The sequence below is a fragment of the Cucurbita pepo genome, chromosome 1 (assembly GCF_057944985.1).
Source record: "Cucurbita pepo subsp. pepo isolate OVF chromosome 1, ASM5794498v1, whole genome shotgun sequence".
Lineage (NCBI taxonomy): Eukaryota > Viridiplantae > Streptophyta > Magnoliopsida > Cucurbitales > Cucurbitaceae > Cucurbita > Cucurbita pepo.
Genome location: NC_141798.1, coordinates 20361179 through 20372422, shown reverse-complemented (window position 1 = coordinate 20372422; position 11244 = coordinate 20361179). Strand labels below are relative to the sequence as shown.

General features: G+C 38.2%; 2 protein-coding genes across 3 annotated transcripts; both read right to left on the bottom strand.

The window, feature by feature from the left end:
• Positions 1-451: 451 nt before the first annotated feature.
• LOC111780174 (uncharacterized) lies at positions 452-4747 on the bottom strand. 2 transcript variants are annotated; one of them, XM_023660503.2, is made up of 9 exons: positions 4434-4747; positions 3882-4002; positions 3663-3763; positions 3139-3264; positions 2850-2970; positions 2626-2710; positions 1485-1598; positions 1344-1383; positions 452-883 (listed from the first exon to the last, which is right to left on the bottom strand). In XM_023660503.2, the coding sequence occupies exons 1-9, from the start codon at positions 4608-4610 to the stop codon at positions 731-733; spliced, it is 1038 nt and encodes a 345-aa protein (XP_023516271.1). In that variant the 5' UTR covers positions 4611-4747; the 3' UTR covers positions 452-730. The 2 variants fall into 2 exon arrangements, with proteins under 2 accessions (XP_023516271.1, XP_086983572.1); XM_087127446.1 differs by having other exon boundaries at positions 4399-4539.
• Positions 4748-5489: 742 nt separating this feature from the next.
• LOC111807499 (proline-rich receptor-like protein kinase PERK8) lies at positions 5490-10206 on the bottom strand. The gene is made up of 8 exons (XM_023693247.2): positions 8511-10206; positions 8030-8437; positions 7858-7944; positions 7706-7776; positions 7418-7494; positions 6287-6434; positions 6052-6213; positions 5490-5973 (listed from the first exon to the last, which is right to left on the bottom strand). The coding sequence occupies exons 1-8, from the start codon at positions 9550-9552 to the stop codon at positions 5704-5706; spliced, it is 2265 nt and encodes a 754-aa protein (XP_023549015.1). The 5' UTR covers positions 9553-10206; the 3' UTR covers positions 5490-5703.
• Between the last annotated feature and the right edge of the window lie 1038 nt (positions 10207-11244).

Genomic DNA, 11244 nt, shown 5'->3' with positions numbered 1-11244 from the left:
CCGTTTATTTTACATCAAGACGAATTAAACTCCAAAATGATAACTAATATAAATATACTTATTTAAACATAACCTAAGACATATATTAACACTAATGAGTTAAAATTACATTATTTATTTTTCATCAATCTAGGAAGAATTCGTTATCACCTTATATATACACGAAAATACAAGTCTAATTGTTTTCATCTCGAATAAGTATATATTGTTTAAGTTAAAACGACTAATGTAATAGTTAAAGTCCACCATTAGCAGATATTGTCCGTTTTAGCCCATTACGTATCGTCATCAGCCTTACAGTTTTAGAGTACGTTTGCTAGGGAGAGGTTTTCCACACCCTTATAAGGAATGTTTTGTTCTCCTTCTCCAACCAATGTGAGGTCTCACAATTAACGTTTAAAAAGTCATAAGGAAGAACCTTTGCGTCCGTTACCATGAACAAGAGGGAACGTAGCCACCGCCGTAAGAAACCTTCATATAGAATAGAAAACTTTAATTCACATTTCAAACATAATCTCCTAAGATGTGTTTTTATCAATAGTGAAACACAAAGAACAAAAGAAGAGTTGAATTTGGAAGCCAAACTTGTTCCACAGACCTACGTGAGAATCTAAGAAGTTGGTTTTCAAGACATGGTGACACCAATTTTCAGCTTCAAAAAGTGGGAGGACAGTCACTACTGGGATTAGTCTATAAATTTTGATACATCTTCTTCCTCTATTATTAGCTTCTACCTGAACCACCATCTTTGCGCCATTGAAAGAGGAGTATTAAGGAACGGAGCATAGCGGTAGATCAGCGGAGAAACGACACTCGCAATGTTGGCCCAGCCACTTCGATGATACCCAGAAGTGACAGGAGCATGATACATGAGCTTTAGCAGCTGCGTTTCGAAATGGTTCACAACAAAATAAGTGAATCACCAGCTCTATTTCAAGAATATGAAAACAAAATAAACAAGTTTCAACAACAGAAACGCCCTCAAACAGCCTATTCATGAATTATGACATTAAAAAAAAAAAGACCACACGTTCTTAAGATAATGATTTCAAAAAACTATGGTTGTGTGAATGGAAGTTTTGTTAGGAATCACAACTCTCCAATGCCCACTGCTTTTCTTTGGGCTTCCTCAGAAGGCCTTATACCAATGGAGATGTATTCTTTACTTATAAACCCATGATCATTCCCTAAATTAACCAATGTGGGACTCCCTCCCAACAATCCTCAACAAGTTTGAACATTTTGACATAAAAATGGGAAATGGGTAAAGGATTTCTAACTTTAAGGCAGAATCATGTGTTCCTAAATACGCTATTATGCAAATGATAACAAGAAAAACACACCTGCCAGTACATGAATGTATGTAAGAAGTTACGTTGCCACCTGCAGAACACGAGTTTGAAAAGATCATTGAAAAGAAAGGAGTATTAGAAAGTGGAGGAGCAAAAAAGGCAAAGAAGATGATCTAAGGGCTAAAAACTGACGAGAGCAAAGAGATGATTAAAATGAATCCAAGTCCAATCTCAGCCTGCGAAGATAGGATGCTAAGAGTAGTAGTATTTGATTCCACCCATACGCAAGGATCTTCCATATATTTCCTGCAACAATTTAGAGAAAGCATAAAGCCATGAGATACTTGTACAGAGACAACTTGATTTGTTATTGTCATGAACTTGAGTGATAAATAGAGTGAACAAGCAGATTTTTTAAGCACATGAGAAAACTAAGAGGTAATACACATTCATCTATACTTCATGCATGGAGACAGGAGACCACACCACTTGAATTCTCCTTTGTTCTTGAACACTCATTAATTCCCTAAAAAACGTGTTATGCTAGTATCAATAATGTACACCTTACAAATTTCAATCCGTTTATTCTCTCTTGGTTGTATATACATGTGAGATCCCACATTGGTTGGAGAGGGAAACGAAGCATTTCTTATAAGGGTGTGGAAACCTCTCTCTAACATACGCATTTTAAAACTTTGAGGGGAAGCCTTTGAAGAGAAAGTCCAAATAAGACAATATTTACTAGCGATGCACTTGGGTTGTTACAAATGGTATCAGAGCCAGTCACTGGGCAGTATGCCAGCGAGGATGTTGGACCCCAAGGGGGTAGATTGTGAGATCACACATCGGTTAGATAGGGGAACGAAGAATTCCTAATAAGGGTATGGAAATCTCTCCCTAGCAGACGAGTTTTAAAACTATGTGGCTGATGGCGATACGTAACGGGCCAAAGCAGACAATATCTACTAGCGGTGGACTTGGGCTGTTACAGTACACCACTTCGTTTCTACTGCTTATTTAATATGATCCTTCAGCAAAAGCTTTTTGCTGACATTTTTCAGAATTAAACGCCACTAATTTCACAACGTATCAGTAAAATTAGGGGGCAAACAACTATACTGAAATCTGTGTTCATGCAGCAGTATATCCTTCTCTGGGCACAACAAACAACGATGGAAAAGTAAAAATAAAAAATGCAAACAATCTAGATTGAAAGCACAAAGACTAGGATACTTTTTTCTTGGGGGTGGAGACATCATAATCAAAATTCAAGTGGACATATTTCATACAACAAATAAATGATAAATCGAACCAAAAACTGATAACATGCTACCTGTATAAGGACGAACGTGCAAAATTACGCCTAAGAAACTTTGCAACATGTTCAACAGCCCGACACAGGATAGGAATTAAAGCAACTGCATAAACAATTAAAAAAATTAGAAATCTTACAACGCATAATGAAAAAGATAAAAAAATTACATGAATGAATAGATATTCAGTGACACCGTAGAGATAAATAAGTAAACAGAACTTGATTAGCGAAGCTATGCTTACATTTGAGACAAATATTTGAAGTCACAAAGGTGATACAGTAAGTGAAGGAAATGAAATCTTTTGTTGCAATTATGGACTGGAAATAAGCTTGCAATGATTGCAAATTCCATGCCCTGGGCTTCTGCAAACATTAAAAGACTAATAACTTAAACAAAAGATAATATAGAGAAACTGGCATGAACGAAAAGGGGCAATTTTCTTCTGCTTTTCTTTTCTCTTCTTGATCGGAAGAAACCAAACATCTTCATAGAATCGGAATGGGGCCGTTAAATTCGAATGGATAGCTTACCCCATACAATGAGTACAAAGAATATAAAGAAGAACAAGCTGTGCCCATAAAAGAAAGCCTATATGCTCTCTGTGAAAGATTTTTGGGTATTAGCGGGAAAATTGCCAGCACAGCCACAATGAACACCTGCAGGAGAAAAGATTAACTTTTAAGGATGGAGCCCAAATTGAAATGTATATATATAGATTTTAATGAAAATACCCTTAATGCTCTTATTACAAGCATGCAAAATCATAGGAAAGTTTAAGATATAAATAGGGAATGACTGTATGAACAAGCTTTTCTCAACAAAACTTACAAGAATTACATTTCATCTGTTGGAATTGATGAAATGAAACCTTTGCAAATAAAAGTTAAGGTTTCATAAAATCAGCAACTCGAGCTTAAGGAAAAACAAAACAAAATTACATAAATAACATTGTGATAAAGAAATTTGCAACTTTGTGTGTGTAGCCCTCTAACATTCTGTAGTTCTACCAACTTCGCAAGATCATGCAAGCAAGCAGGAACTAAACTAACCCTACCCATGCGTTGACCGAAAACTGGATTGTTTGTCGATCCCAGCGTAACGGAGTTGGATTAGGATCTGCACTTGCAGATGTACCTGAAGTCCTAGTCGTTGATCCTGCATCATTACACGCAATGCATTATAGAAATCCAATCAGGTAGATTCAACATTAACATTCAAAAATTTCTACAACTTAATCTCTAACATTACAAAAGTATAAAAACAAAACTTCTACCTGAATTTTGCGGTTGGCTTCGATCATTAGTAGGAGGGGGTACTGCAGAAGATGTTGCTGAAGGTCGGGATGACTGAGTAGAACTACTAGAAGACATGGCCTCTACCACGAATTCAGGGTCCTGTTTTGACAACCAAGCAAGGAAAAGAAGCACAAAGTAAATTTAAAAACAAGTGCAAGAAGGAAATTCAATTTCAGCAGTCACCAAAGAGCACAAATTCTATGAAAGAGGAATAAAAAAAATGCCCCAATTTTCATCTCAAACAAAATCATTTTAAAATTTGAACTAAATTACTTGTAAATCCTCTCTCAACTCCAGTAACAACCAAAGATCCACATAAATCTCAAAATTCATAAGAGACAACACTCCACAACGGATATATTAGCAAGGATCAAATGGCATAAATTCGAAAGCAACAAAAAATTTGCAACCCAACGCCTAATAATCCAAGAGAAACTTAACAACTTGGTTAAATGAATCCACAGTACGGAGTGTAAATTGAAGAAATAGCGATACCCAAATGAAGAACAATCAAAAGGGAGAGAACCCACGATGTAGCGCTGGTAGAACTTGCGTTTGTAGTGGTCAACAACATCGGGGCGGGAAGACATGTGAGGAGGGATCAGAACGTTAGACCAGTAATCAGCCCATCTGGGATCGTTCTCGTAGTCGTAAGCTGCCGCTGCTGCTCTCTTCAGCCTCTGTGAATCCGCTCGTTCTTCTCCCATTCTGAGCTCTCTCTCTCTCTCTCCTTCACTATCTGGATGATTTCAGTTCTTTTGTGGAAACAATATTTCTCTCAGCGAGAAAGTAGAGAGAAATTATGTGACGATTTACTCTCAACTACTGAACCACGTTTACCAGGAAGGAAGTGTAAGCTTCTCTCTCATTCTCTGTCTCACTGGCTCAACAAACGATGTCGTTTTAGTCATTGAAATATCCAATTCTTCCAAATAATTTTAAAATTAAGTTAAATTATGAATTAATTTGAGTTGAAACGTACCAAACTTAATTTAAAATATAAATTTTTCTTATCATCAATTATATATATTTATTTTATTTTTTTTTAATTATTTATTTTCTAACTCACTTAAAAATAACTTTTAATTATTTTGATGGTAATTTTTCAATATATATATTGAAATTGACTTGCAAATTTTCGTTAAAATTTTTAAAATAAATAAATTAATATCTTACTTCAATTTTAAAAAATTGAATAAATCAACCTAAACAAACCTAATAAAAAAATTGATGGTTGAGTCGAGTTCATTGTTTAAGTTAAAAAAAATATCTAATCATAACATAAAGAAATATAAAGAACAAAATCCACTGTATTGATAAGTGTCGGTAAATATTGTCCATTTTAGCTCGTTACTTATTGATAAGAGTCTAAACCCACCGCCGGTAAATATTGTCCATTTTGGCTAGTTACTTATCCCGTTAGTCTCATGATTTTAAAATTCATCTACTAGAGAGAAATTTTCACATTTTTATTTAAAAAAAAAAATTATTATTATTATCTAAGACTAAAATCTCTCCACCCTTGAAAATAAAAAAATAAAAAAAAAATAAAAAAATAAAAAATGAAGAAGATATGGGGAAGTAAATTCATCCCTAAAAACAGGCTTCAAGATTCAATTACTTGCCACAAAGAATAGTAAGTAGTGTACAAAGAATAGTACAGTTACTCCTCAAAATACCAAGCTTTTATCATGTCAAAACCTTGTTACCAGACAGAGGAGCACATTAACAGAATAAATTTGTAATGGGAAAATTTCAGCAGAGATTTACAAGGAATTGAACCTGATTCCACCTTCAAATTCAGATGTTCCATTGTCGGGATCGATTCATAGGCGCCGACGGGCTTTGATCTCTGGATTCTCTACTCCAGCTACTCGGAGTTTGACTGTAACTCCGACTCCGATCTCGATCCGAGTAACCATAACTGTAATCTTGACTCCCAAAAGCCATTCTTTGAAACATTCTGATCTGAGCTGAATGTTCAGCTGAATCAAACACTCCACTTTGTCCAGGCTTCACCCCATTTGCGAGATCACACATTTCATCCAATGAGTCTAGAGCTCTCACCACCTGATATCATATCACAACGTTTCATCTAATGCTTCTACATTCGGTTCGAACTTTTATGTATCATATGGAGATGCTAACCTGACTCATTCTTGGCCTCTTTACTCCCGAATGACGAACGCATGCAGCGGCTGCTTCGATCATCCGAAACATTTCTCTGTCAACGTAACTGTTCTCTAGCCTTGGATCCACCAGTTCTTCAAAATTCTCGTCCTCGATAGCTTGTGCCAGCAACGGTCGAGCCTGAACTTTTAATGGAGGTTAGTGTCTTGCCTGGTTATATGGCAAGAAGGAAGTTAAGATAGAGAAGGCTTACCCATTCGACTAAGCTCTCGTCCCCTAAAGGCTGAGAAGAATCTACAGGCTTGCGACCAGTAATTAACTCCAAAAGTACAACCCCAAAAGAGAAAACATCAGATTTGTCTGTCAATTTCCCACTTGTTGCGTATTCTGGAGCCATGTATCTGAAGATTACAAACAGAAATTTTTACGTATAGTCGATACAGAAACAAGAACACGAACTGAACTGGCCATTTGCAATTCCTGAAGTAAAAAAACCAGAGAACCACCATGCTTTTCTTTTGTTTAATGAAATGTGTGTTTCTTCTTGTAACAGTCCAAGTCCATAGCTAGCTGATATTATTTGCTTTGGCCTGTTACGTATTGTCGTTAGTCTCCGGTTTTGAAACGTGTCTGCTAGGGAGAGGTTTCTACACCCTTACAAGGAATGCTTCGTTCCCATCTCCAACCAATGGGATCTCACAATGCACCTCCCTTAGAGGCCCAGCATCCTCGCTAACACACCACCTAGTGCTTGGCTCTAATACCATTTGTAACAGTCAAAGTCCACTGCTAGCCCATATTGTGAGATCTCATATCAGTTGGAGAGGGGAACATAGTATTCTTTATAAGGGTGTGGAATTATCTCCCTAGTAGACGCATTTTAAAAATCGTGAGGCTGACGGCCATACATAATGGGCCGCCAAAGCGAACAATATCTGCTAGCGGTGGGCTTGGGCTGTTACAAATAGTATCAGAGTCAGGCACTAAACAGTGTGTCAACGAGGGAGTTGGGCCCCCAAGGGGGTAGATGTTGAGATCTCACATCGGTTGTAGAGGAGAACGAACCATTCCTTATAAGGGTGTGGAAATCTCTCCCTAATAGACGCATTTTAAAAACCGTGAGGCTAACGGCGATACGTAATGGGTCAAAGCAGACCGTATCTACAACTGTTACAGATATTGTCTGTTTTGGCCTATTACATAACGTTGTTAGCCTCACGGTTTTAAAACGCGTCTACTAGGGAGCAATGTTGGGTTTGGCTATTTTGACGTTGAAATGGGCGTTTTTGCCTGTTTGATTTTGTAGTTAGGTTTGGGTATCTCTAGATGTTCGAGCATTTTAGTGAGTTGATTGGTAGATAACTTGGTTTCATAGACGACATACCCAAAGGTTCCCATTACACGAGTCGTTACATGTGTATGCGAATCCAATGCCAATTTAGCAAGCCCAAAATCTGCAACCTGTTAGTGGTAGAGTACACATTATCAGAAGCAAATGACAAATAACTAAAAGTGCACATAAAACCTCACGATCTTATGTTATCCCTCAAGAAGTTCAAACAATCAATGACTGTTATCAATAATTAAAAGGTTTTCTCTAACCATAATTCACAAATTATAGTTTCGGGGGCGACAAAAATCACAGCAGTTAAAAAGAGTTCTAGCAAATTACCTGAGCTTCGAAGTTGATATCGAGCAGAATGTTCGACGATTTAATATCCCTGTGAATAATGCGTGGATGGCCTGGTAAGAATCACCAGAACATTATGCACACCTCAACTAATTTCAAAGGATCACTACCAATGCTGAAAGTGGGAAACTTACAATCTTCATGTAGGTAAGCAATTCCACGGGCTGCACCAGCAGCGATTCGAACACGTGTAGCCCAAGCTAAAACAGGCCTGTTCGCATCTGAAATTCAAAAAACGATAAAAACTTATAAACCTACTTTCTACATTAACTAAATAATATTGCATAAAGTATGACAACATCTTACCGTGCAGATGGTAATGAAGGGTATTGTTTGGAACATAATCATAGACGAGCAATCTTTGATAATCAGAAATACAGTAACCGACCAGGGAAACCAAATGTCGATGGTGTACTCGGCTAATAATCTCAACTTCGGCTCTGAACTCTCGTTCTCCCTGACCACCACCCACTTTAAGTTGTTTAACGGCTACCTCTCTACCATCTGCAAGGGTGCCTTTGTACACACAACCAAATCCACCTTCCCCCAAAAGATTATTCGACGAAAATCCACTCGTTGCCTGGTGTAGCTCTTCATAAGGAAATGATCTTGAATTACCTACTCCACCTCCTTCAGATGATGAATACTTGAATTCACTATCGGTACGACTGCCTGCCATGGGAGCTGAAGAATGGGGCCTTAAGAAAATTGAATCTGGAGAAAATATGAAAAGTTAGCATTCGAAATGATACGGAAACACTCAAAATTTGGAGTTCGAATACAGTACCTGAGTTTTGGGAGGAAAAAGGAGAAGGCATGGTGTAAGGGATACTTTTCTTTCTTCTCTTCCGTTTCAGAACAAACCACATACCCATGATAACAAGACTCAGCACTAGAACACCAACCACACTGCCAACTGCCACAGATGTTCCGGTGTTGAGACCCCCTTTCTTTGCAGTGATTTCAGTACCATTCATTGTTGGAATCGGTCGTTCGGGTACAACAGAAGTTGGAGGGATAATGGGGCCTTCAGCGGATGAATTAGATGGAGAACCAGGAACAGTAACTGGAGGAGGAGTAGATGATGAAGGGACTGAAGGAGGAGGTGATGGAACTGAGGATCTTGGTGGGGGGACCTCAATTGATGGTGGAGATTGAGAATCAGAAGGAGGAGGAGAAACCTTGGGGGCTGGGGGAGATACATTAGGCGACTCTCCCGTTGGTGAAGGTGGTGTTGGGGCCTTAGAAGGTGGAGGCGGAGAAGCTGAAGTTATGTCAGGGGGAGGAGGAGAGGAAGTTGAAGGTGGGGGACTAGGATTAGATTGAGGAGGTGGAGAATTGTCTGCTGCTGGTGGTGGAGGCGGCGACGTCGTTAAATCAGGAGGTGAAGGAGAAGCATCACGAGGAGGAGAGGCAGTGGATTGATCTGGAGGAGGAGGTGGTGATGCAGAGGAAGTTGGTGGTGGTGGTGGTGGAGGAGAGGTTGATGTTGAAGGTGGTGGTGCAGAGGTTGATGGTGGCGACGGCGAAGATAAAGGAGGCGAAGGTGGTGGTGGAGGAGGTGGGGATTCAGGTGGTGCAGGTGGTGATGCTGTCAATGGTGGAGGAGACAGTGGAGGAGAAGGAGGAGGAGCATCAGCTGGTGGTGATTGAGGAGGTGGAGCTGAAGGAGTAGAAGGTGAAGAAGGAGGTTCACCGGTCTGATTAGGCTCAGAAGATGTCGGAGATATTGCGGATTCCGCCGGAGGAGAAGGAGAAGGAGGTGAAAAAAATGCAGAATCTGACGGATTCTCAGGAGGAGAAACACTCGGAGAAGGCGAAGAAGCCATAATCCAATTCACAGAACCCTTAAACAATCACAACATTCGCCACAAAACTTCCATTCCCGATTACAAAATCATTCACACATAGACCTCACAATCCAATCACGAGTTCATCTCAGTCAATGTATCACCAATCTCATTCAAATCGCGCAAACTTCACAAAAATGCGCAACAAAAACACTGATTCAGTAAGCCAACTATCAAAGAAATTCGAACAAAATCCCTATCCCAAAGCTTCCAAATCAACAGAACAAACAAAACGAACCACAAATCTACCAGATCAACAAAGCGCAGTACAAATTCATCAAAACTAGAGAAACCCCAATGCTGAAATCGAGAAAATGCGGGAACCCCACATCAGTAAATGGAACGAAACTGAAGAACAGAGCTCATACCTCTCGCTGAAGCGATGAAATCCCCCTCTGCGACCGAGTCCGAAGCTCGAAAATGGAATCTCTGAAGTCCACTCGGTAGCCCCAGAAATATCCTCTGGTGACAATAATGGGGGGCGGTTTTACAAAACGTGGGTGCGACTTGCTGGAGCCGATGTTGAGCTCGCACATGCAGAGAGGCCAAAATGAACGAGTAAAGCTTTGTTAAAAAGAAACCCAAATAAAAAAACACGGTTTTCAGCACAATCATCACTGTTTTCACTACTTACTCTTTGTTCTTCCATTCATTTTCTATCACAAACCAACAAAATCTTGCAAGATGGTTCCTCTTTTTACTTTATTTTCATGAAGCAACAATCCATCACTGTTCTAAAATCCTCAACTAAGCTCTGTTGTCTTGTTTTATTTTGTTTAATCAACTGATTATTACCTGTTAATTTAAAATATTTATCACTAAGATCTCATAGCTTCTAACATTTTCATTTGAATATTGCAATGGTTTGTTCATCTGCCACAGAAAATTTGTAGTTTTCTTGCATTGCTAATCTAAAGGGAGATTTTTCTTCATTCTAATGAACAAAATGAGTTTTATTTCTTTAAAAATTTTAAAAATTTTAAAAATAATACCAAAGGTGCCAAAAGGTGGAAGTGGTCAAAAGGAATATAATAATGGCCAATAAATCTGAATATATTCATTTAAATATCAAAAATCTCCGTTGACCGTTGACCAAAATAATATAGTTGGTTTCAATATTCATTAAAATAAGATTTAATAAATGTTTTGATAAATTAGTTGGAATTACTTGGGATTCAATTATTAGATCTAACTTTACAATTATGAGATTCCCCATCTTAAAGTAAAGTTTTTTTAAAAAATATTTATTAATATTAAAAAAGTTTTATTTGATTATTTACATATTTATTGGTTAAAACTTGGATTATAAATGGACATAAAAAAGAGAGCAAAAGAATGATTCTTGAGAAGAAAAAAAAACAAATAGTAAGGACTAAGCTATCAATGTCAAGATTTAGTAATGGGGTGTGGACCAAATAAATCCCAATTTGACATTAATGGCATGACGACTAGTTTTACGATTTATAACACTAGTTCGAAGACAAAGATGTTATGTCGTGAGATCTCATCTCGATTGGAGAGGGAACGAAACATTTCTTATAAGGGTGTGGAACCTCTCCTAGTAGATGCGTTTTAAAACTGTAAGGCTAATGACAATACGTAACGGGCTAAAGCGGACAATATCTACTAGCAGTGGTCTCGAACTGTTACAAATGATATCAAAGGCAGGGC